This window comes from Corythoichthys intestinalis, chromosome 4 (assembly GCF_030265065.1).
Source record: "Corythoichthys intestinalis isolate RoL2023-P3 chromosome 4, ASM3026506v1, whole genome shotgun sequence".
Classification (NCBI taxonomy): Eukaryota; Metazoa; Chordata; class Actinopteri; order Syngnathiformes; family Syngnathidae; genus Corythoichthys; species Corythoichthys intestinalis.
The window spans coordinates 29,330,551-29,351,964 of NC_080398.1; the positions used below are offsets into that span (position 1 = coordinate 29,330,551).

The following is a 21,414-nucleotide window of genomic DNA, read 5'->3' on the forward strand; positions in this document are numbered from 1 at the left end:
AAAATAATTTGATGTTAAAACCCCTCTCAAAGGTTTTCAGTTTTATACAATTTGTAAAATTAGTTTAATTTGTAGGTCGCCATTGTTGTTGACGTCACTGGACTATGCTGCCAGGCTTCCAGAACATAACTAGCAAGTGCCAAAATGTGCTACACCGGCGAAATATGCTACAAGAGGCGAATTTGACAATTTGAATTTGTGCAAGCCCGTCGACAGGGTGGGGGCAACCAGCGGGTATTTTGTCCTGAGCCTCAGGATCATAGGGGCCCCTGAATGACCCTTAATTTTACTTCACATTCACATATTTTTTTATTTTAATCATTGTCTGATTAAATATTATGTTCTACTCGATATATACTTAAAAACGTCAACATATTAAAAAAGGGTTTTGTTGCTTAGCAGGCAGGCATAGCACTCTGTTTTATTGTATCCTACATGGGACAATAGATGGAAATAATTGTGTCACATCACATCACGGTCTGTTAAATTTAACTGTCCATCTTGAATTAAATAATTTTAAAATTTACACCATCATTACAAAGCGTCAAAAGTACTGCGTATGTTGTCGTGACAAACCAGTGTGTGTGTGTGTTGGGGGGGGGGGGGGTCCCTATAATGGTCTCTTGTCCCTAAGCCCCAGCAAGTCTGTTGACAGCCCTGACCGTATGCTTTCAGCTTGTTTTGTTTAGATGCATACAGGCCTAACATACTAAAGATTCCTTAAGAAAATACTTGAACGTAGTTATATCAAATAAGGGTGGTTTAAATACGCTACATGACTAATGTGGTCAACAGATCTACAATCTGCTTTAAAGCTACCACAAGAAAACACAATACTTAAAAGTATGAGAGGGAAACACATGCAAAAAGTATTTGAGAAAATGAAAAGGTAATAAGACTCAATAAAAACACAATTCGTAAGTACTCACTGCTTTTAACTGATGTGCGCATGTGTTTGACGTCTCACCGTGTGAAAAAACCAAGGCAAGCAATGAAAGGATCGAGAAAACTGTCAAAGGGCAGCAAGTCTATATCTCTGCAACCTGCCTTAGGATCGGTTTAAAGACACTGCTGATGAGCTCGAATTGGATGCAGGTACAACGTCGGGAACTCATCCCACAGCTCTGTAACAAAACAACCTGACCTTCAGCAGAATGTGACAAAATCATGCCAGTCGTCATACTAGCTTCGCTTGCTAGTTAGCACAGCTATTCTCCCAGTCCAGGCCAACTACGTCATCACCCCGAGCGTTGATTGTGTGCATAAAACATGGCGCCCTCTGTAGATCAAAATTTGTACTAAGTAATATAGATTTTTAAATCAATGGCAATATTTTATCTTTCGTATAACATATTTTGGGAAAGGAGAATAATTGTGGCTGCATAGAGCCTACAAGTCATTAAGTCTGAGGCTCCTTTTAAGCAATTTTTGCACAAGCTAAAGTTCAGTAATTCAAGAATACAACAGAGCCTCAGGTGGAGTATCAATGTAAACTGCTGTTTTGAAGCCAGAACTAGTGGCAATCTCCGGTACTTCAAAGTTTTCAAATCTTTCCGAGACCTAATATTTAAAGACAAAAACTCATGCATTGGTTTTTACATGTAAAACTTTGTTTTTCCATCATGCAGGTCCAAGGAGTTCGTACAGAATTCACTGTGGAAGTGTACGAGTGTCATGCCCGCATTGCCCTGGAAAAGGTGAGACTCTCCGCTTTTTTTAAGAGACTGTCATATTACAAACTGAGACTTATTTTTTGCGTTACAGGGCGACCATGAGGAATTCAACCAATGCCAGACGCAGCTGAAGGCCCTCTACAAGGACAACCCCTCAGAGAACATCGGCGAGTTTACGGCGTATCGCTTGTTGTACTACATCTTCACTAAAAACTCTGGAGGTATGCACATCAAAAACACGTCCAATTCTTTGTGATTTCCCGATTTAATTGTTTCCTTCCGACCACAGATCTCATCACTGAACTGGTTTACTTGACTCCGGCGCTTAAAGCAGACGTATGTGTTGCTCACGCTCTCGCTCTCCGTGCCGCCTGGGCTTTAGGAAACTACCGCCGTTTCTTCAAGTTGTATCACGACGCTCCACGCATGGCTTCGTACCTTATTGACAAGTTTGTTGAAAGGGAAAGAAAGGTTGCACTTCGGGCAATAGTCAAAACGTAAGACATATTTACCGTATTCGGAAACGTGAAACCGAGACGCTCAAGTTCTAATAGTGTTTATTTTTTTGTTCACAGGTTTAGGCCCGATTTGCCGGTCGAGTATGTGCAGTCCACGCTAGGCTTCCTTTCTTTAGACTCCTGTATGGAGTTCCTTACTGGGTTGGGTGTTACATTCATCCCCTCAGACCCCCTTAGGATAGACTGCAAAAGCAGCACCACTGCCCTGGCTGCCTCCTGAGAGGGTGGGATTGATTAGCGCCTTAAAAAGGGTGGGGCAGTACAGATAGACTCAAGCTAGTGCACTTTACGATACCTCAGCCATTTTAGAGAGGCAGACCAGCACCTATATAGAACATACTGAAAGTCCCATATGAGACAAAAGTTAAAAATCAGTCATTTAGCAACGTTAAACACATGCACACCCAAGTTATTCACATTTCAATAGACATTACTTTAGTCCCAACACTTGAGAGGCCATAGTCACGCATCCAGATAAGAGAGGGCCATCGCGCGATGCGTCCTGTTCCATTAGCCCTGTCAGATGTCAACGCTAACAGTGTCCTGTTATGTTTTCTTCCTTTCCCAAGTCAACAGCTCCAAGACCTCAAGTCTCAAGAAGAAGACACGCTTGACAACGGCAGAACCGCGTTCAGTTCCAAAGAGACTCTTAAAAACAAACAAAGATCGTCAAGGTTGTCAAGAAGAGAGAAGTTGTGGTTTGTATTTCTTGTCTACTGCGGCTGAGACGACCTGGTTCCTAAAGGGTTTTGGATTCTACGCTTCTTCAGAATTTGGGACTCAATTTCTGTGTTCAGTCAAGTCAGGAAGCATGGACTCTTGAAACAGAGCAGTGTTCCTTGTTGAAGTCACCCAAAAGCGAAGATAGGTGTCCGTGGTCATCCTCGGTTGGAAACTTCTACTTCAGCTCTTCATCCACGGTGCCCGTTCAACGTCCATCTTCAAATCCGAAGCTGGTCGCGGAACAGCAGCTGAAAGACCAGAGATGACAACGTCCGGTTTGTATGCAGCGTCCACGGTTCTCCTGGAATGCTGGTAAGAGGCGGGACTGCAGAATGAGAACGAGAAGGATATCTACAAAACACCATGAGGTCCCTCCCAACACCTCAATTACATTTCTTCTTCAGGTTGTACAGCAGTATTTGGCTTCTAAATTGATGCCAGAAAAGTATTGAGGCTCTAGAGAAGTTTCTAAAGGCCTTAAATGAATCTAAGTGAAATTTTTAGCGTAACTAGGAGTCTAAATTTCACACGAACTGCTGTCTGAAGGTCTGTCACTTAGCCATGAAATCCTTAATAGCTTTCACATGGCAGAAATTGATGCATTCAAAAACATTTTCAAGCTTGCTAAGAGGGACTACACAATCATATTTTGGGGGATTTGAACAGTGTTATGTACATTTTTGAGGCATTTTAAACTCATTGCAATTTTTTTTCTATCAATGTTGTAAATAGTGTACGATAATTGCTGTGGTTGAATCTCTGGTTTTGTAGCTTAGGTGTTCCACACATGGTAAGTGTGTTTAGTTTTCTATTGCTGTGTGTGTTCGTCTAAGTCAAAGCTAAAATAATACATATTTAACACCGGCTACCAAAGATGTAATGTAGTGGTGGGAAACCTGCGGCATGTGGGCTGTAAAATGCCCGAGAGAATAGTTGCAGGGTCCCCACCCTGATCTAAAACAAGCACCCTGTTGTGTAATTGGACTTATTGTGTCATGACAACTGATCTCAACATTTTTTTTCTTTCCCCTTTTATTTGACCTGATCTCTCTACCCTTCCCAAACCTTCCCCGGGGCATCGCCCCCCAACCCTCTTCAGACGCTAGCACGTGCATTGCTGGAGCACACGGGGAGAACATGAGGAGCAAGCTGAGACAAGTGGGAGAGCCGTGAGCAAGTCCAGTCTCACGTCACTTTAAAGCAAAAGTTAGAGTGAGCCTCATGTCCTGCTAACTAGCCAAAATGTTTTTTTATTTACTCCCCTTAACTTTATTTTAACGTGTTAATTAATGATGTCCCCTCAAGTTGTTTCTGTTTGTCCAGTTTAGTTTTTAATATGTGATGTTTTCTGTTAAAGGGTCCCGAACAAGTAGTTAATTGATTTACCTGCTTTCGTATGGTCACCAAAGAGTTTAAGCTAGGATTTAACACGTACACATTTGGAATGTTTTTTTTCCCCCCCTCCTCTGAAGCCTAGATCATGTTTTCAGTATTTTTGCTCCCATGTACTATTGATTGCTCATCAGTCTTTTGCCACTTCTTGATATCTACTTTCCCCAAACCCATAAGAACTCATCTACTCCCATTCACCTCCTCTCCCTCATCTTTTCTTTTCTCCTCGATCACAAGCTTTCTGATCCCCTGCATGATCCGTCTTTCTTCCTTCTCGCTCATAGATGTTGTCATTCATTTTATGTTGAGTATGTTGCGCCTGCACATAGTCACGGTAGTAAGTATGGACATTGCAGCTCACTAACATAGTTGAAGGTTGTTTGCAATGCCTCTCCTCTCTTTTCCACGAACAGATTTTGATATCACCAGCATCTTTGTAAATTTTGTGTAAATATCCGCTCCTTTTGAAGAATATAATAAAAACGTAAAGAGCAGCAATTTGTGCCGTCGTTTTTGGTGTGAAGAATAGGATGAGACTTGCGTTTGGCCTCAAATGTTTTATTGTGAATTTTTTGTGTATTGCCTTGAGGAATTGCCAGTGACAAATGGGTTATCACTTTTTGCATGGTGATATTTTGGCCCACTGTAGTTGAATACTTTTGGGGGGGGAATCCTTCACAATAATTTGGGGGGTAGAACAAGAAAAAGCCATAAGCTTTGCAAGAGTTTAAAAAAAAAAAAAAAAAAAAAAAAAAGACAACTTGTGAAGCTGTTTCACATGTTAGTGTTATGAATACTAAGCACATCTACAAAGAAAGCTAAGAAGAATACATGTAGGAAACAAGCTGGCAAATTCAAGCTCAGAAGAAGCAAACTCGAATAGAAATGGAAATGTAAAGCGTCTAAGCAGAGAAATTGAGAATAAAGCATGCACGGAAAGCCGTAGACAAGGTCAAAACATGACAAGTAGGAAAAAAGCTGTATTTATAAAGGGAGGAGCAATAGTTAAATCATTATTGTATATATACTGCATAGGAAAGAAAAGCTATAATAAACCAGAAGTATAGGAAAGAAAAGCTATAATAAACCAGAAGTACAAGTATTTCAATTTCTATATGCTGCTTTGTTTTTCGACGAAACGTAAAGCTCAAGAGTATTTTGAAGCAGGAAAAAAGGTGAAAACTTTTATTTAGAGATAAACGTCACACAGCGAGACCAAGATGAAAAGCCAAAAGAAGAGGTAGTTAAGGAAATATAAAAGGGAAACCCCACCTAAATGCAGTCAACTCTGCAACGGGCTAAAAAGTACTGACATACTGAAACCAGTTTCAAACCTGTCACACACACAAACACACTTAAATAGAGAACACATCATTCAAACGTAAGAAAAATGTACATTTTGACTGTTTTATAGCACTACAGTCTTCATTTGAAATGCAATTGAAAAATACATAATGCAGTGCATGTGCTGATGATAAGTTGGCACGGAAAACCGTACAGTACATAATATTTACAAAGTCAGTCTATCCAGTCACTTGAGTGAAGTGTCCAGGTCACAGTGGGGTGCATCAATAGGGAGTGAATCTGTTGTAGCCTCCTCTGTACAAACTGGCCTGTAAACGCATCACAGAAATGGAGATGAACTAAGCAGTAACAATGCAAAAAAAAAAAAAATGCTATCGTTATATTTTACTTTCACAATAAATTGAATGCAAAGGCCATGAAGTTGTTCCAGCCGCACAAAAACATTTTTCGTTTCTTTTAAATAATGAAAACAAGTCATATACAGTACTGTGTTCTCCATCATAAACAAATAAAATGTACAGAATAATTGTTTCGTTGAACCAACGTCATAGATATCACACAAAATAATAGATGTCGAAGTCAAGAGTCGGCAGCGTAAGTGACTCACGGCCATCTTGCGTCGGTGTTCATGCTAAATAATTAACTTAAAGTGACTATTATTCAGTCAGATTTTGATATCACGGCATCTCTGACGCTTTTGGCAAAACGAAATTTTAACTTGACTGAAAGTTTCGCAATTTAGTTATTTCATCGCGCTCCGTTGAGTTTTTCGATTGGCACCGACGCAAAATGGTCGACAAATGGTGATGCTCTTGTACGTCGGCTTACAACGCGCACCAGACATTAGATTTATGCAATATACATATATGGCGGAAAACGCAGACATAACTGAAGAAGCAGTTTATGCTCTTGCACGCCTCCAAGAAACTGCAGTATTTTAGGCCAAAACAACTTGTGTTAGATAGAACAATATGTCTATATGCTGCCATAGCAGATTCGTGGCGCACTAAGCCTCCGAATTATTTTTAATATGTCTGTTTTACCATGAAAACCCCCGTTTACAGACGTCGCGCAACCGTTTTTGTTTCAACCTTGCCATAAAAAGAAGGTAAGTAATTATATTTATTATTCAAAATGTCATTTTTAGCTTGGAATCATTAATTGATGTCTAATATTTAGTTTAAAAAAAAAAGACAAAAAAAAAAAATTCACTTGCATATATTAAAACTTTTAAACAAATTACGTCACAATGAAAAATTTGGCGTCTGTAAAAAAGTCACAGATATCTACCTCATAATTATCGCTTAATTGTATTTTTTTTTTTTTTTTTTTTTTTTTTTTTTGTTACTGTCGCATTTTCTCCGATATGTTAAATGATAAATAATTGATCCAAACAAAAAAAGTTGAAGAAAAACGTTTAAAAGGGTAAATTTATGAAAAAGAAAATCTCGACCACTCCTTGATGTCTGCGATTTCTGCATCGCGACCCTTGTTATATCACCATGTTTCACCCATCAAATCCCCCAAAAATCCGGCTGTGGCCATTCACAGCTGTGTCTTGACACTTGATGATACATGCTACATGGAGTTTTTGGATCGAAACATGGTATGTACGTGATAATATCTCATTAAAATCGTGGCGTCTTTAATTCTGCTCTCACGTGCTCTCGCCTCCAGTTAGGGTTTTGCTGTTTAAAATGTTTAAATGTTTTTTTTTTTTAATTCCCTCCTGTTCAAAATTTTTCTTCCCCCAGAAAATTGAGATTTTAAGCTTTCCGATGATGTATCACACATGCATATCGGACAATTTTGAAAGTTGGTCAAATTGGGGGTCTCAGAGCGGAACTTCAAGTTACCTGAGTGTTTTCCGCCATATATATAACGCTAGGTGACGTTCACGTTCATGCGCCGCAGTGACGTTAATTAAGTTCGACAGCAGAGGGCGATATTGGATAAAAATGGCGGCCTTTTGAAACGAATGAAAATCGGACAATTTATTTGCTATTTTTATTCACTTTAATTGCTATTGCACGAACGTCATGTCATTTAAAATAATGTGTTTAAACCAACAGTTGCATCTATAACAGATTCTTGACAAAAAATTAAGTAGCTGCCACATTTTCTTCCCTTTTGGCCTACTCACCACAGTACCAACGCCATATGTGGTTGTTGGCCCCACAGAGTGATGATAGGGGTCTGCAGCTGCGGCATACACGCGACCATATCTGGTGAAATTGTCACAATATGTAAGTGTTTTACATAGAATAATATTGATGGAACTTAAAGCTCTAAGATGCTTTTCATTTAAAGTTTTTCTTACCCATCGCTGTATGTTGCAGCGGCAGATGGTGACTGAGCCACCCTATATGCAGGATAACCTCCCTGGAACACATCACATAACCAATGAACAAAATGATGATAGGAAATGAGTGGACACTGAGAAGGTTGGTAGTTACTCACGTAGACCTCTGCTCCGTAGAGACCATCTTGATACACTACCCTGATTGTGAAAATGGAAAACATGATGGATTTGCAACAGTTTTAAAGTACACAGTCACAGTCAAGAGCGCTTCACGTATACTGAGTTCATGCTGGTATTGTCTGTCACTTTAAATTTAATTTAACCTTGCTCCGTCCATGTTAGTACAATCCAGTTAAATCTAGTCTAGTCCAAATTAATCCAGTCAGTTAAATGTTGTTAAACTCATAGGCGGAGTTTGACTTTTGGGGCAGGGGTGCACAACATTCTGATGACCCCAAAACGCAGTGTCAGCAATACAATTAACTTACAAGAATATTTATAATAATAAGAGTTTTTTTGTTTCCTATCATTCTTTGGGAATTCTAAATCAGTCTGCTGAAGCAATACTTTTCACCAAGATCGTCATCCATTGACTGTGGTATGCCCGCCAGTGTTGTGCCAATGTAGTTTCCCCCAGTCAAAAATAGTATCCCCTGGGCAGAGCCATATCGAGATAGATTTGTGTCTTTATTATTCAATCAAAAAATTTTGCTTCAGTAAAAAAAAAAAAAAAAAGTTGTTTCAATGAAAATATACATTTTCAATTTTTAAAAAAAAGTCGCTTCAATTAAAAAAAAAAAAAAATGTGTTTGAATGCAAAAATAAATTTGGAACTCAAAAAAAGGCACGTGAAAGCTATTTTTCTTTGAGTTTTTTTTTTTATTGGAGTCAAGTTGTTTTTTTGATTGAAGCAACTTTTTGATTGAAGTAATGTTGATTTGTGTTTGGGCCACATTTTGGCTAGAAATTTTTTGTCTTTATTATTCAATCAAAAAATAAGTTGCTTCAAAAAAATATATGTATTTTCAAAAAGAAAAATCACTTCAATCGAAAAACGAAAAATTTCAAAAATAAAAATCACTTCAATCGAAAAACGAAAAATTTCAATCATAGAAAACATTTTCGAATGCGAAAAATTATTTGAGATTGAAAACATGATGTTAGAAAAATAATTTTGACCCATTCCAAAAAATATATTTTTTTTGTTCATTTCATTCATTTTTGTCGCAGTTTTATTGCTTTACAACTTTTATATGTATAGGAAAGTCAGTTTCATGCAATAACACTTTTCGGCCACCAGGGGGTGCCTGCCCCCCGCTCCCCCCTTAAAATCCGCTTATGGTTAAACTCAGTACTGTTTAGTTCAACTCAAATCAGTTTTACGTTGTTTAGTTCAGTCTAGTCCAGGGGTGTCCAAACGTTTTTCTCTGAGGGCCGCTTTCAGAAATATTTTAGGGATGTTGCCTATCCGATCACATGATTGGAAATAAGGCCCGATCACACCATTTTCAGAGAATGGGAATCAGGTTAAAAAAAAAAAGTTTTTTTTTTTAAATGTGTTGATTTTTTATTTTCAAGTATTACGTAACTCATTGGCTGCCATTGACAGTGAGAGATGTCTGATCCATTTTGACTAGGAGGTCTACTGCCCCCTCCCCCAGTCAAATTGGATTAGATGTCTGTATTTGTCAATACCAGCCTTCCCATCTAAAACATACTGTGACTAATGAAAAAAACTCTTCAGAAGAAAGAGAAAATGTCCAGCGATAGCAAAAGCGTCAGAAAATCACAACAACAATAACTCAATTTATCACTCTGGATATTTATATATTATATATACAGTCCCTGACAAAAGTCTTGTCGCTTATCCATTTTGTAGAAACAATTGCTAATAACCTGACTTTTAATCATTCAATTGGTTTCAGAAATGGCTCATATGAAAGCTAAGACCCCCCCCCCCCCCCCCCCCCCAATGATGTTGAATGTACAAAAATATATTTGTTTCACTGAAAAAATATTTATCATTTAATGAAGACATAAAGGTCCAATTTTGGCAAGACAAAAGTTTTGTCGCCTACAGAAAGTACTCTGAAAATTGAACTAAAAAATGTACGTCAAATACAAGAACATGTTTCATAACATAAGCGAATTAAGTAGTGGTCCTGTGAGATCCAAATTTAATATTTTGTCTGACTTCCATGGGCTTGAAGGACTGCATCCATGTGGTTCGGCAAGGATTCATACAATTTATTGATGAAGTCATCAGGAATATCAAAGAAGGCAGTCTTGCATGCCTCCCAGAGTTCATCAATATTCTTGGGTTTCCTCTTTCAATGATGTTCATGTCTGGTGACTGGGCTGGCCAGTCCTGGAGGATCTTGATCTTCTTTACCTTGAGGAACTTTGAGGTAGAGATTGAAGTATACGATGGAGCACCATCCTGCTGCAGAATTTGTCCCTTTTTATGGTTAGAAATGTAAGAGGCAGCTAAGATTTGTTGATATTTCAGACTATTTATGTTGCCTTCCACCCTGCAGATCTCTCGCACACCCCCATGCTGGATGTAACCCCAGACCGTGATTTTGCCACCACCAAACTTCACTGTTTTCTGAGTGAATCTCACATCCATGCCGGCTCCAGTAGGTCTCCTGCAATATTTGCAGCGACTGTGGTGTCATTCAATGAAAGATTCATCTGAAAAATCCACATTTTGCCACTTTTCAAGCGTCCATCCTTTTGACAGACTGTGGGCCTTGGCAAATGCCACACGGTTTTCTAATTGTCTGCACCCTGAGAGACCTGCAGGGTGAAATATCAACAAATCTTAGCTGCCTCTTACATTCCTAACCATAGAAAGGAACAAATTCTGCAACAGGATGGTGCTCCATCGCATACTTCAATCTCTACCTCAGAGTTCCTCAAGGCAAAGAAGATCAAGATCCTTCAGGACTGGCCAGCCCAGTCACCAGACATGAATAGGATGAAAGAGGAAGCATGGAAGACGAAACCCAAGAATGTTGATGAACTCTGGGAGGCATGCAAGACTGCTTTCTTTGATATTCCTGATGACTTCATTGTTGCCAAATCACATGGATGCAATCCTTCAAGCCCATGGAAGTCATACAAAATATTAAATTTGGATCTCACAGCACCACTACTTAATTCGCTTATGTTATGTAAGATGTTTTTGTATTTGAAATACATTTTTTGTTCAATTTTCACTAAAGATGCACCGATACTGGTATCTGCAGGGGGCGCCGATCCGGCCAAAATGGTGGTATCGGCGAGTACCAACAAAGACGGCGCCGATACCATTTACCGGTCCATTATTATAACATTTGACCGCAGCCTTTTTTTTTTCTCCTGGCGCTCACTACACTTTGTCTCTGTGTTGTGTGATGACACGTGAACACCAAACAGCTATCGCTATTGGCCTGCTCCAGACCAATGAGAACGGGCCAATAGCCACTTCTGACCAATGACATGGCCGACATGGCGGGCGGGAAATATTTCAAAATAGAAATCCCGTCAATTAAAATCAATGGCTGCATGCAAGATTTGCGGCCTGAAAGTTTCGAGATGTGGAGTTAAATCGACCAGTTTCAATACCTCGAACCTGATAAAACATTTGAAGACGAAACGCGAACGAACACAACGAGTTTGAGCCTGCAAGAGCAGGACTGCTACCCAGAGGAAGCAGGGCGCTGGACCGGAGCAACTATCTCTGGTCAGTTCACTTCGTCTACTTTACTTTTACTGTCTTTTAATGAAAGAAATGCCACAGTAATTTGGGAAGTGTTTCCAAAGTAGGGTTGCCACCTTTCAGACATAGAAATAAGGGACCCACCCCCTCCCGAAAAAACGAGGCTAATAGAGAGACGGGATGCTGTGGTCAATTATTATTACTTATAATTGTGAGCGTCCGCAAATGCGGAAACAAGGTTGGACCTCAAAGCGGACAACAAGCGGGGGATAAGTACAAGGGTTTAATGATTGCAAACAAAAAATAACACGCGATCGCGGGATAGTAGAAATAACAAAAGGAGTCCATGACAGCAGGTCGACGGAGCTCAATACTAAAAACTCAAAGATTAACTAAGACGATAGGCAGTGAGCCAAAAAGCCAAAATAAAAACACTCAAATACCTGCACAGGGTAGAGGTTACAAACGAGTGCAGCACACTAACAGAAAAAACCCAATGCAGGGGCGTAACAAGCAAATGTAGCGAGACTATAGTGCGAGATGTCAAATGGCGATCAGCAAAGCAAATATCTTGGCAGCCTTCTCTGAGCTCACCCGTGCTTAAATGCTGCGTTGATAAGCCCGCATTGGATTCAGGTGCGACGTCAGGAACGCCCCCACTAACAGCCCAGCAACAAAACACAATCAGCAAACCAGCAGCAGAATGTGACAATAATTTCATGAAAGTTGCACTGTTTGGCCTTTGAGAGGTTTAAAAAAAGTTTACTCAGTTCATTCAGAGTTTATTATTATGAACTTACTTTTACTTTCTTACTGTTGGGCTAGTATTATACTTTGTACTAGTCTTTTTCCTATTGTGCAAGGAACAGCCTGACAAAGCCTTGATAGCAATGATTTCACATCCAATTATGTAGCTCTTTGGGGGGAAAAAAAAATATATATATAATCGGGGTGGTATCGGTATGGTATTGGTATCAGCCGATACTGCACAGCCAGGTATTGTATCGGGGCCAAAAAATGGTATCGGTACAACACTAATTTTCACACTACGTTCTGTAGGCGACAAAACTTTTGTCTTGCCAAAATTTGACCTTTATGTCTTCATTAAATGATACATCTTTTTTTCAGTGAAACAAATATATTTTTGTACATTCAACATCATTTGGAAGGGTCTTAGCTTTCATATGAGCCATTTCTGAAACCAACTGAATAATTAAAAGTCAGGTTATTAGCAATTGTTTCTACAAAATGGATAAGCGACAAGACTTTTGTCAGGGACTGTAGTCTAGTTCAATGTAGTTCATTTCAGTCCTGATACTTAATAAACATTTGTCTTTTTACCCAGGGTAGGCAGGCACAGCAGCAGGCGTGGCCGCGGCGGAGCGGATGGTGTTGTAAACGGTCCGACCTCGACCCCTCAGTGCCGAACCGCGGTAAGCCAAAGCGGGCGCCGCCACTGGGTATGGGAAACCGGCGACTACAGAAGAAACTAGTTATTCGCTACCCTTAAGTATCATGATGTGGTAGATTGTGTTTACTTACCTGTATAGAGTTCTGGTGCGTACATGGCCCCCATGACAGGGTTGATCTTCCACCCAGAAGCTGCACAGACAAGAAAGTATAATTGACAACTATGAAATTTGACATGTGACCATTGAAGTTATGTCTTACTTGAAAGGTCACCATTCACTAGTGCTGTTTGGGGCTTTTTGGTAACTACCCTTGCAGTGGCGTTATTGACCTGAGGAGATGTTTTTTTTAGGAAGTCATCAATATCTGGGTTATTACGATAAGTAAAAATTGAAACTGATGATATAGCTCACCTCAATTTTTCTCCCTTCTACGATGGTCCCATTCAATTTTTCGCGTGCTCGGTCAGCTTCTGCTGCACTTTCGAAGGTGACAAATCCAAATCCCTGCATGCGTGTACATAGTATGTGTGAACTTTTTTTTTGTTTTTTAGTATCTTTAATTCAAATTTTACCTGATTTTAAACTGCTTACCTTTGATCCCCTCTCATTGAAGATGATTTCTACATCCAGGATTTTTCCAAATTGCTAGAAAGGAGATTAGCCCTTGTATTACAATGATGTTGTTTGTAAAGATGACCAGTGTTATGTACAGTGCTGTGAAAAAATTTTTATCTTTTTTTTTCTTTTTTTTTTTTTTTTTTGCAAATTCTACACATTTAAAAGTGAAATAAGGCGTTTGCTATAACTTGCACAGTCATACCACATCGTTATGAAATAATTTTAGCCTACTTTTCAATGCAGAATTTTTTTTGACCTCAGAATTTATCCAATTATAACAGAAAGTCATCCAGGTCCTGAAGAAGTAAAGCAGCCCCACCTTTTACATTACCTTATATTGTTTTTAGGGCTGTCAAACGATTAAAATTTTTAATCGAGTTAATTACAGCTTAAAAATTAATTAATCGTAATTACCCGCAATTCAAACCATGTATAAAATATGCCATATTTTTCTGTAAATTATTGTTGGAATGGAAAGATAAGACACAAGACGGAAATATACATTCAACATACGGTACATAAGTACTGTATTTGTTTATTATAACAATAAATCAACAAGATGGCATTAACATTATTAACATTCTCTTAAAGCGATCCATGGATAGAAAGACTTGTAGTTCTTAAAAGATAAATGTTAGTACAAGTTATAGAAATTTTATATTAAACCCCCCTCTTAATGTTTTCGTTTTATTAAGATTTGTAAAATTTTCAATCAAAAAATAAACTAGTAGCTCGCCATTGTTGATGTCAATAATTATACCATGCTCACGCATGGTACAACCCATAAAATCAGTTGGACTCAAGCGCCAGCAGAGGGCGCCAAACACCAAAAGTACACGTAAAGCAGATATTACATTGTACGGTCATTTTAATCTGTTTGAGTGGGGTATGTGCGTTAATTGCATCAAATATTTTAACTTGATTAATTTTAAAAATTAATTACTGCCCGTTAACGCGATAATTTTGACAGCCCTAATTGTCTTGTTATCAAATTCAAGTGTTACTTCTAAGAGGACGCACTTTCTAAAATGTTCTACTTCCATCTCTTTAGTCAACTGAACATCTTGACGTATAATTTTTTATTTTTAATCAGACATTAGCAAGAGGCAAATCCATTTTCACGGCACTGTATACATACACAAGTCCGTACCCCAAACATCTGCCGGAGGTCTGGGTCCCTAAAGCGGAATGGGATGTTTGACACGTGGAGGCGTTTGGGTTGGGCCTTACCAGACCCCTCATCGTCACTTCCACTCCCCCCACCGCTGGATGCTGCAGATACACTCAGAGCTTGGGGGTCCGAGGTCACGGGGGCCAACGCTTCCTCCTGAAGACCGACGATGAACAGGTGGACAAAGAGAGGTTGTGAGCGGAAGTGCGAGAACAATCGAGTATAGCGGGCATCTGATCACTTCCTGGTTGTGTACAAGGCATCACATAACATTAGACAAGACATTTCCACCAGGTCAGGTGATCCAAACCAAAAGAGCATTCCGCAACCAGTGATCCCTCTCAGGCAAATGTGAGGAGACATGTAAGGAAGGGGGACGGGCTCCAGGTTTAGTGAGGCATCTCAATACATGCCTGCAGGAGAATACAACTGACTGTACCGCTAAAAAAACGAAAACTGCTTCCAGCCTTCCAGCTACACGCACTGTCGATAAATTTAGTTCAGTATTTCAAAGTTACATCCATTCGATTTACTGTATGTGTTTTGAATTTGTAGGAAAAGTCAGTTTTTCCATTCAAAGACCCTAAATTTGCCTCTTGAAACCAATATGGTGTCTTTGCGAGCTTGGATTCTTAAGTATTTTTGTAGGTATTGCGAAAGACAGGCCCACCAATTTTAAGACCCTTATTGAGGCACGATATTATCGGGTAGCCAACAATATCGGCCGATAAAAGCATTTTAAAATGATATCGGATAATATTGACAACGGTTTTTCATTAACAGTTTTGGGCCAATTTGCATGTTGCCTTCAAAGTCAATGTAGGAGCCTTCTGCCCACTGCCAAGGGCTGGTCGTAGCACCACAGTTAAAATTATTGTACTTATTTCATTTGAAAAGTTATTGCCAGTTGGTTTTCCTATGCCAACGTTTTACCTCATTTACTTGACTGACACTGTGTGCCTTTGTTGTTTTTTTGAGCCAGAAGCATTGTTTGAGCCATATGTGATATGGTAGCGCGAGGCCTGTTGCGATAACAAATTTTAGTAGTCGATATACCGTCTCATAAATTATTGCTGATATGCAATATTTAGTGCTGCAACGATTAATCGATCGGCTCGAGTATTCGATTAGAAATAAAGATGCAAATTAAAATTTGCCGCTTCGAGTATTCGTTTAATTAAAGTGGCATTGTAATAGTTTGTTTTGAAAGTGTTTGCGTTTAGTTTTATTGATTTGGGTGGATACACTGCCCTCTTTTCTGCCTCATTTCACGTGGCTGAATCCAGCTGCTCCCTGTTAAGACCAACATAAGCTAAGTTTTTGTTTGAGCTAATGTTTTTTATAATGCATTTGTAAAGTAGTTTGTAAGTATATTTCGCCATTTTTGGTGGGAATTTGTGTCTGAAACATTTAAGAGCATTGTAAAAAAAAAAAAAAAAAAACTTTAGCGTTTTATAGCATTTAAGCTAGCTGATTTTTGCTATTTAAGTTAGCCAATTGTTCTTTTGTTGTACATATATCCTATTTTTAAAAATTTTTTTATACTGTTTTAGGCTCAGCTCAGGTATTTTAAATTTTTTATGTTCCCTATCCGATTACTCGATTATTCGAGCTAGTTCATCGATTAATCGACTATTAAAATAATCAATAGCTGCAACCCTAGTGATATTATTGCCTGTTTGTTTTTTTAACCTATTCAGCTACGAATGTGGTGACAATACATCCAAATAAATCACCTATTCAAATGCAATGAATTTATTCATTCATTCATTTTCCATGCCGCTTTTCCTCACGAGGGTCGCGGAGGTGCTGGAGCCTATCCCAGCTAACTCTGGGCAGTAGGCAGGGGACACCCTGAACTGGTGGCCAGCCAATTGCAGGGCACAAGGAGACATACAACCATTCACGCGCACACTCATGCCTACGGACAATTTAGAGTGTTCAATCAGCCTACCATGCATGTTTTTGGGATGTGGGAGGAAACCGGAGTTCCCGGAGGAAACCCACGCAGGCACGGGGAGAACATGCAAACTCCACACAGGAAGGCCGAAGCCCGGGATTGAACCCTTGATCTTAGAACTGTGAGGCAGACGTGCTAACCACTCAGCCACCGTGCCGCAATAAATTGTTACTCTTAAATAAAAACAAGCTATCTTGAAATGTATAAATAAAAAAAATAAAAACAGAAAAACAACACTTTGCATAATGAGTCATTTTAAAGCTAGTTAAGTGCAGAATATGAAATAGGTGAGAAACCCAATGTCATTTTTGTTGTCTGTTAATAAGAGCCCACTAAAAGTGTTAATTTGATCCAATATGACTCTCATCTTGTCCTGCAAAGTGCGCATGCAGCAAATTTGAACCCAAATTATTATCATTTATTACATCATATTATCATTGCCAATTAGATTTTTCATAATGGGTGTCATTTTAAATTTATTTTTAGTGCAGAATCTGAAGTATATGTGATTTCCTCCAGAAATCTGAACATGGCGTGCTTTTACTTTGAAATATTCACCGGAAGTATGTTTGCCAAGCTACTAACCGTAAGCTTTACACTCAGTAAAAACAAAAACCGTGCATTTCGCTTTTGTCTAGCATATGGTCTCAGTAATAGATTCTTTTCTTATGTTTGCGTCGCTTGCAAATTCTTTAATCCAGCGAGTTTTCATGTTTGAAGTGTCACCTTTTAACCGCAATTTTGCGTTGTGGAGAAGACTGCCAATGTTTTATAGCAGGCTAAAGTGGTTAGTTAGTACATTGTCTTTTGTCCATTAGCCTCAATGTAGCAATGCTAACATTTTACAATGTTTAATGTAGAAGTGTTTCCTTATTTTGTATGTCTGAACTTTAATTCTACGGCGTGTTGATAGCCAATAGGATAAATCGCAGCCGGGAAAATTAACGCCTTCATTTTTATTCGCCGTGCGATAATTTGACTTATTGCATATCGCGACAGGCTTAGGTAGCGTCTTATTTGCACTTGCACTTCATGTAAAAAATCTGATACTTGCAATATTTGGATTTCAACAATAAATATAGTAGAGCAATATAGGCACTTCGTCCTAAATTTACTTGAAATTGTTCTCTTATTTTTCGCAGAATGTTTGTTTGGAAAACCTTGAAGTTAATACATTTATCATTATTAAAGCATCCAGTGGGGCATCACAATACAATTAGACATAATATGTTAAGTCCACGACCGCATATATGGGATTTTTGGAGTTCGAAAATATTGGGATATTGGTTAAAAAGTAATTATCGGAGAACTGTACTTCTAAACCTAGGTGACTGACTTCCTGAGAGATTTTGGTCATGTGTTCTTGAGACTTTTTAGTGGGTCTACTCATAATTGATATACCTACCAAATTTTATTATACTGAGTAAAACTGGCTTCAGGGGGAGAATTTTTTAAACCTTTGAAGGAGCTACTGAAGTGAGGAAAAAATAGTCACTTCTCACCAGTCTTCCTGTGTGTTTTTAGGCATGACTTCGTGCAAGTTTTTGTGGGTCTACTCATGATAGACCAGCCTACCAAATTTTATTATTTCATATAAAACTGACTTCATGCGCTGAATTCTTTTAGGCATTCGAAGGATACTTTTTAGTCAAAATGGCTGACTTCCTGTGTGATTTTGGACATGAGTTAATTGCTTTTTTTGTAGGTCTACTCATGATTGAGATGCCAACAAAATTTATGCTTCTTAAGTAAAACTAGACTTTGGGACTGAATAGGCTTTAGGTGAGGGATCACATACATAGCGTCAAAATTTAGTAAGGTTTTATTTTTTTTATTATTTTTTTGCCTACTTTTGATATGAAATCCCTGATAATGGCGGCTTTTAATATTTAGCCTTAAATAATAAACAATAATAACAAAAAAAGCTGATTCAAGAAGGCCCAATACCAAGCAGCTGTACCAAAGTGAAACATACAACCGCAGCAATGCCATGAAAATCCATCTGATTTAAACTGCTCCATGCAAAACAATCCCAGAAGTATAAAAAAAAAAAAGTGGGGGGAAAGAAACATTCACTGTCCCACAATGCACCACGATGCTAATGTGTGCTCATATTAAATGTGTGCATCAATGTGTAGGGGAAACCAGCGTGTTAAACCATTTTTATGAAGACAGAGTGAAGGAGTTCAAACTTGAGAAGTGAGGAAAGGTGCAAAAAAAATATATGCACAAGATGGTACAGTATTAGCTTTCCAGTGAGGCCTGAATATAGCACAGAAGAAGGAATGAAGCAACAGAAAGCTTTAAAAAAATAAAAAATGTAAAAAAAAGAGAGAGCGAGAGAGAGGGGCTAAAAAGAGCACAAATGTTCCAAACAGGTCAGTCTGAGGTCAAGGTGCTGCTTTTCTGCCAAAGGTTAAAGGTCAAGTGTCAACATTAATATGCTTGCCAGTGGAAAGGAGAGGGAGGACGCACACGCACACATGGACACGCACACTACAGTAGGAAAGGTGGGGGAGCAGAGGGTTGAGCTGGTTTGGTGGTGTCATGTCACGATGCAGAATAGTATTCTGGACCTGTGTTGTGATATTTCAGAGTGGGAGTGGGTGGGGCTCATCTGGGCACCCCCACCCCTATTTCCATGGCGGCGCCTCAATTTTCTCCCAGCATGGAGCCTTGTGTGTCTGGGGGTGTAGTCATAAAATATACGGGGCCACACAAAAGACCATTTAGCAGAAGAAGGAAACATCATAGAGCCAAAAGAGAAGAATACTGTCATGTGTGTGTCTTTTTTAAAACTAACAGGTGCTCTTTGGTTAAGCTGCATTCCTGAACAAGTGTGAAGTTTCAGGGCTTCTATTTGGAATAGTGCAATGGAACACTCCTACATGGCAGACGGTGCGTTTGAGACGGCTCGGGATTTTAGAATATCACACTCAGAACACGGTTGTTAACTCATTGACAGCGAAAGATGTTCAATCCAGTTTGTCTGGGAGGCTAGCAACGATTGAAGGTACAATGGCACTAAAAAATGCAAAATCCCGATTAAAATCTGTACCATGTTAAAGTGTTTGAAGTGCAGTTTTCAAACAGTGAGAAGAATAAGAAATAAAAATGCAAACAAAATCCTCCATTAATATTAAGAGTAGTGCAAAATAAAATTTCTGGTGACCTCTGATAGTGCCAAAACAAATAACTCAGTATTGATACTTTTGCAGTCAAATATTGTATCGGGATGTAAAATTTCAGAATTGATGCTTCGATTTTTTTCGATACTTTCAACAGTCTTATTAAATATACCTAAATACTGTAATTGAAATAATGAAAATATGCTTAAACAATATCTTACATATAAGCAGGATGACTCAAAAAACGGGAACCTTTGAACAATCCAATAAAACCAAGAGTGATGAAAGAAAAAATATTTTATTCATAGTAATTGAAACATAAAACAGGCCAATTATCTAATTTTCATTTTAAAATTACGTCTTTTAAATGGCGTTCTCCTGCATGAGTGCATTCTTGAAATCTGTTGTTGGCCACTGTTGAAAAAACGGGAATTTTTGCATATTGACATACACGAGCAAGGTTGCAGCACTGCGAGATAGTGACCTTGAGCAAGTAAACAATGTGCCATTTTTGTTGCCGTAGTGAGTTTGGGATGAAATTCACAGAATCCCAGCTCAGATGACGAATCAATGAGGAATCTCAACATCAGATTTCAAGAATGCATTTGTATAGGAGGACGCCATTTAAAGAACGTCATTTTAAAAAAATGTAAATTCCATCATTGTTACTTAAATTGCATGTTTTAGGGTTTCAATTACTGTAAATTAAAATATTTTATTTTTTACTCTTTGTTTTATTGGCGTTAAAAGGTTCCTGTTTTTTTCGGAGTCACCTTATATATGTATATATATATATATATATATATATATATATATATATATATATATATATATATATATTAGGGCTGTCAAACGATTAAAATTTTTAATCGAGTTAATTGCAGTTTAAAAATTAATTAATCGTAATTAATCGCAATTCAAACCATCTATAAAATATGCCATATTTTTCTGTAAATTTTTGTTGGAATGTAAAGATAAGACACAAGACGGATATATACATTCAACATACTGTACATAAGTACTGTATTTGTTTATTATAACAATAAATCAACAAGATGGCATTAACTAGCCTGGTACTCCAGACTCACCGCTGTCCCAGCTATTGAGTCTGGCCACCATTAAGCGGATATAATTTCCAGGGCGGAGCAAGTCACAGCAAACAGACAGCGGAGTGGACCAATCAGCGACGGGCGGGACGAGGGACTTGCGCGCGGAAGTAAACATACGAGGAGAGCGGAGTTTATTCAACATGGCTAGCGCGAGACAGACTGTTGTCAATGACTTGTGTTGATGTGTTTTTGGTCATTAAAAACTGATTTTACCATGGATTGGAACATATTCTCGGCTCTCCTGTTCGCCATCTGCATTGTTTTGGAGACGACGTCCGACGCGGAAGAGTGACGTTGCTTGCTAAGAACACGTCACGCAAATAAACGAATCTGATTTGTCGATTGATTTTGTACTTGCTCGAGAGGCCATTAATGGGCTGGGTCCCAGACTATACTCTCA

General features: G+C 38.7%; 2 protein-coding genes and 1 long non-coding RNA gene across 3 annotated transcripts in view; 2 read left to right on the plus strand and 1 right to left on the minus strand.

Annotated features, from left to right (window-relative positions):
- leng8 (leukocyte receptor cluster (LRC) member 8) overlaps positions 1 to 5,341 on the plus strand; it is a 23,831-nt gene extending 18,490 nt beyond the window's left edge. Inside the window, exons 12-15 of the mRNA XM_057834113.1 lie at positions 1,629 to 1,697; positions 1,765 to 1,894; positions 1,963 to 2,170; positions 2,249 to 5,341. Of these exons, the coding sequence (XP_057690096.1) occupies positions 1,629 to 1,697; positions 1,765 to 1,894; positions 1,963 to 2,170; positions 2,249 to 2,411 (570 nt within the window). The 3' untranslated portion in view covers positions 2,412 to 5,341. The remainder of the gene's footprint in view (positions 1 to 1,628; positions 1,698 to 1,764; positions 1,895 to 1,962; positions 2,171 to 2,248) is intronic.
- The window catches only part of rbfox1l (RNA binding fox-1 homolog 1, like), a 27,386-nt gene continuing 11,009 nt past the window's right edge, over positions 5,038 to 21,414 (minus strand). Inside the window, exons 3-12 of the mRNA XM_057834114.1 lie at positions 14,797 to 14,973; positions 13,620 to 13,673; positions 13,440 to 13,532; positions 13,288 to 13,357; positions 13,159 to 13,218; positions 12,958 to 13,093; positions 8,072 to 8,111; positions 7,932 to 7,993; positions 7,755 to 7,836; positions 5,038 to 5,919 (exon numbers count right to left, since the gene is read on the minus strand). Of these exons, the coding sequence (XP_057690097.1) occupies positions 5,875 to 5,919; positions 7,755 to 7,836; positions 7,932 to 7,993; positions 8,072 to 8,111; positions 12,958 to 13,093; positions 13,159 to 13,218; positions 13,288 to 13,357; positions 13,440 to 13,532; positions 13,620 to 13,673; positions 14,797 to 14,973 (819 nt within the window). The 3' untranslated portion in view covers positions 5,038 to 5,874. The remainder of the gene's footprint in view (positions 5,920 to 7,754; positions 7,837 to 7,931; positions 7,994 to 8,071; positions 8,112 to 12,957; positions 13,094 to 13,158; positions 13,219 to 13,287; positions 13,358 to 13,439; positions 13,533 to 13,619; positions 13,674 to 14,796; positions 14,974 to 21,414) is intronic.
- Positions 7,398 to 13,262, plus strand: LOC130914689 (uncharacterized). The gene is made up of 3 exons (XR_009062982.1): positions 7,398 to 7,857; positions 7,951 to 8,055; positions 12,962 to 13,262. It is a non-coding gene; the product is annotated as an uncharacterized LOC130914689 (long non-coding RNA).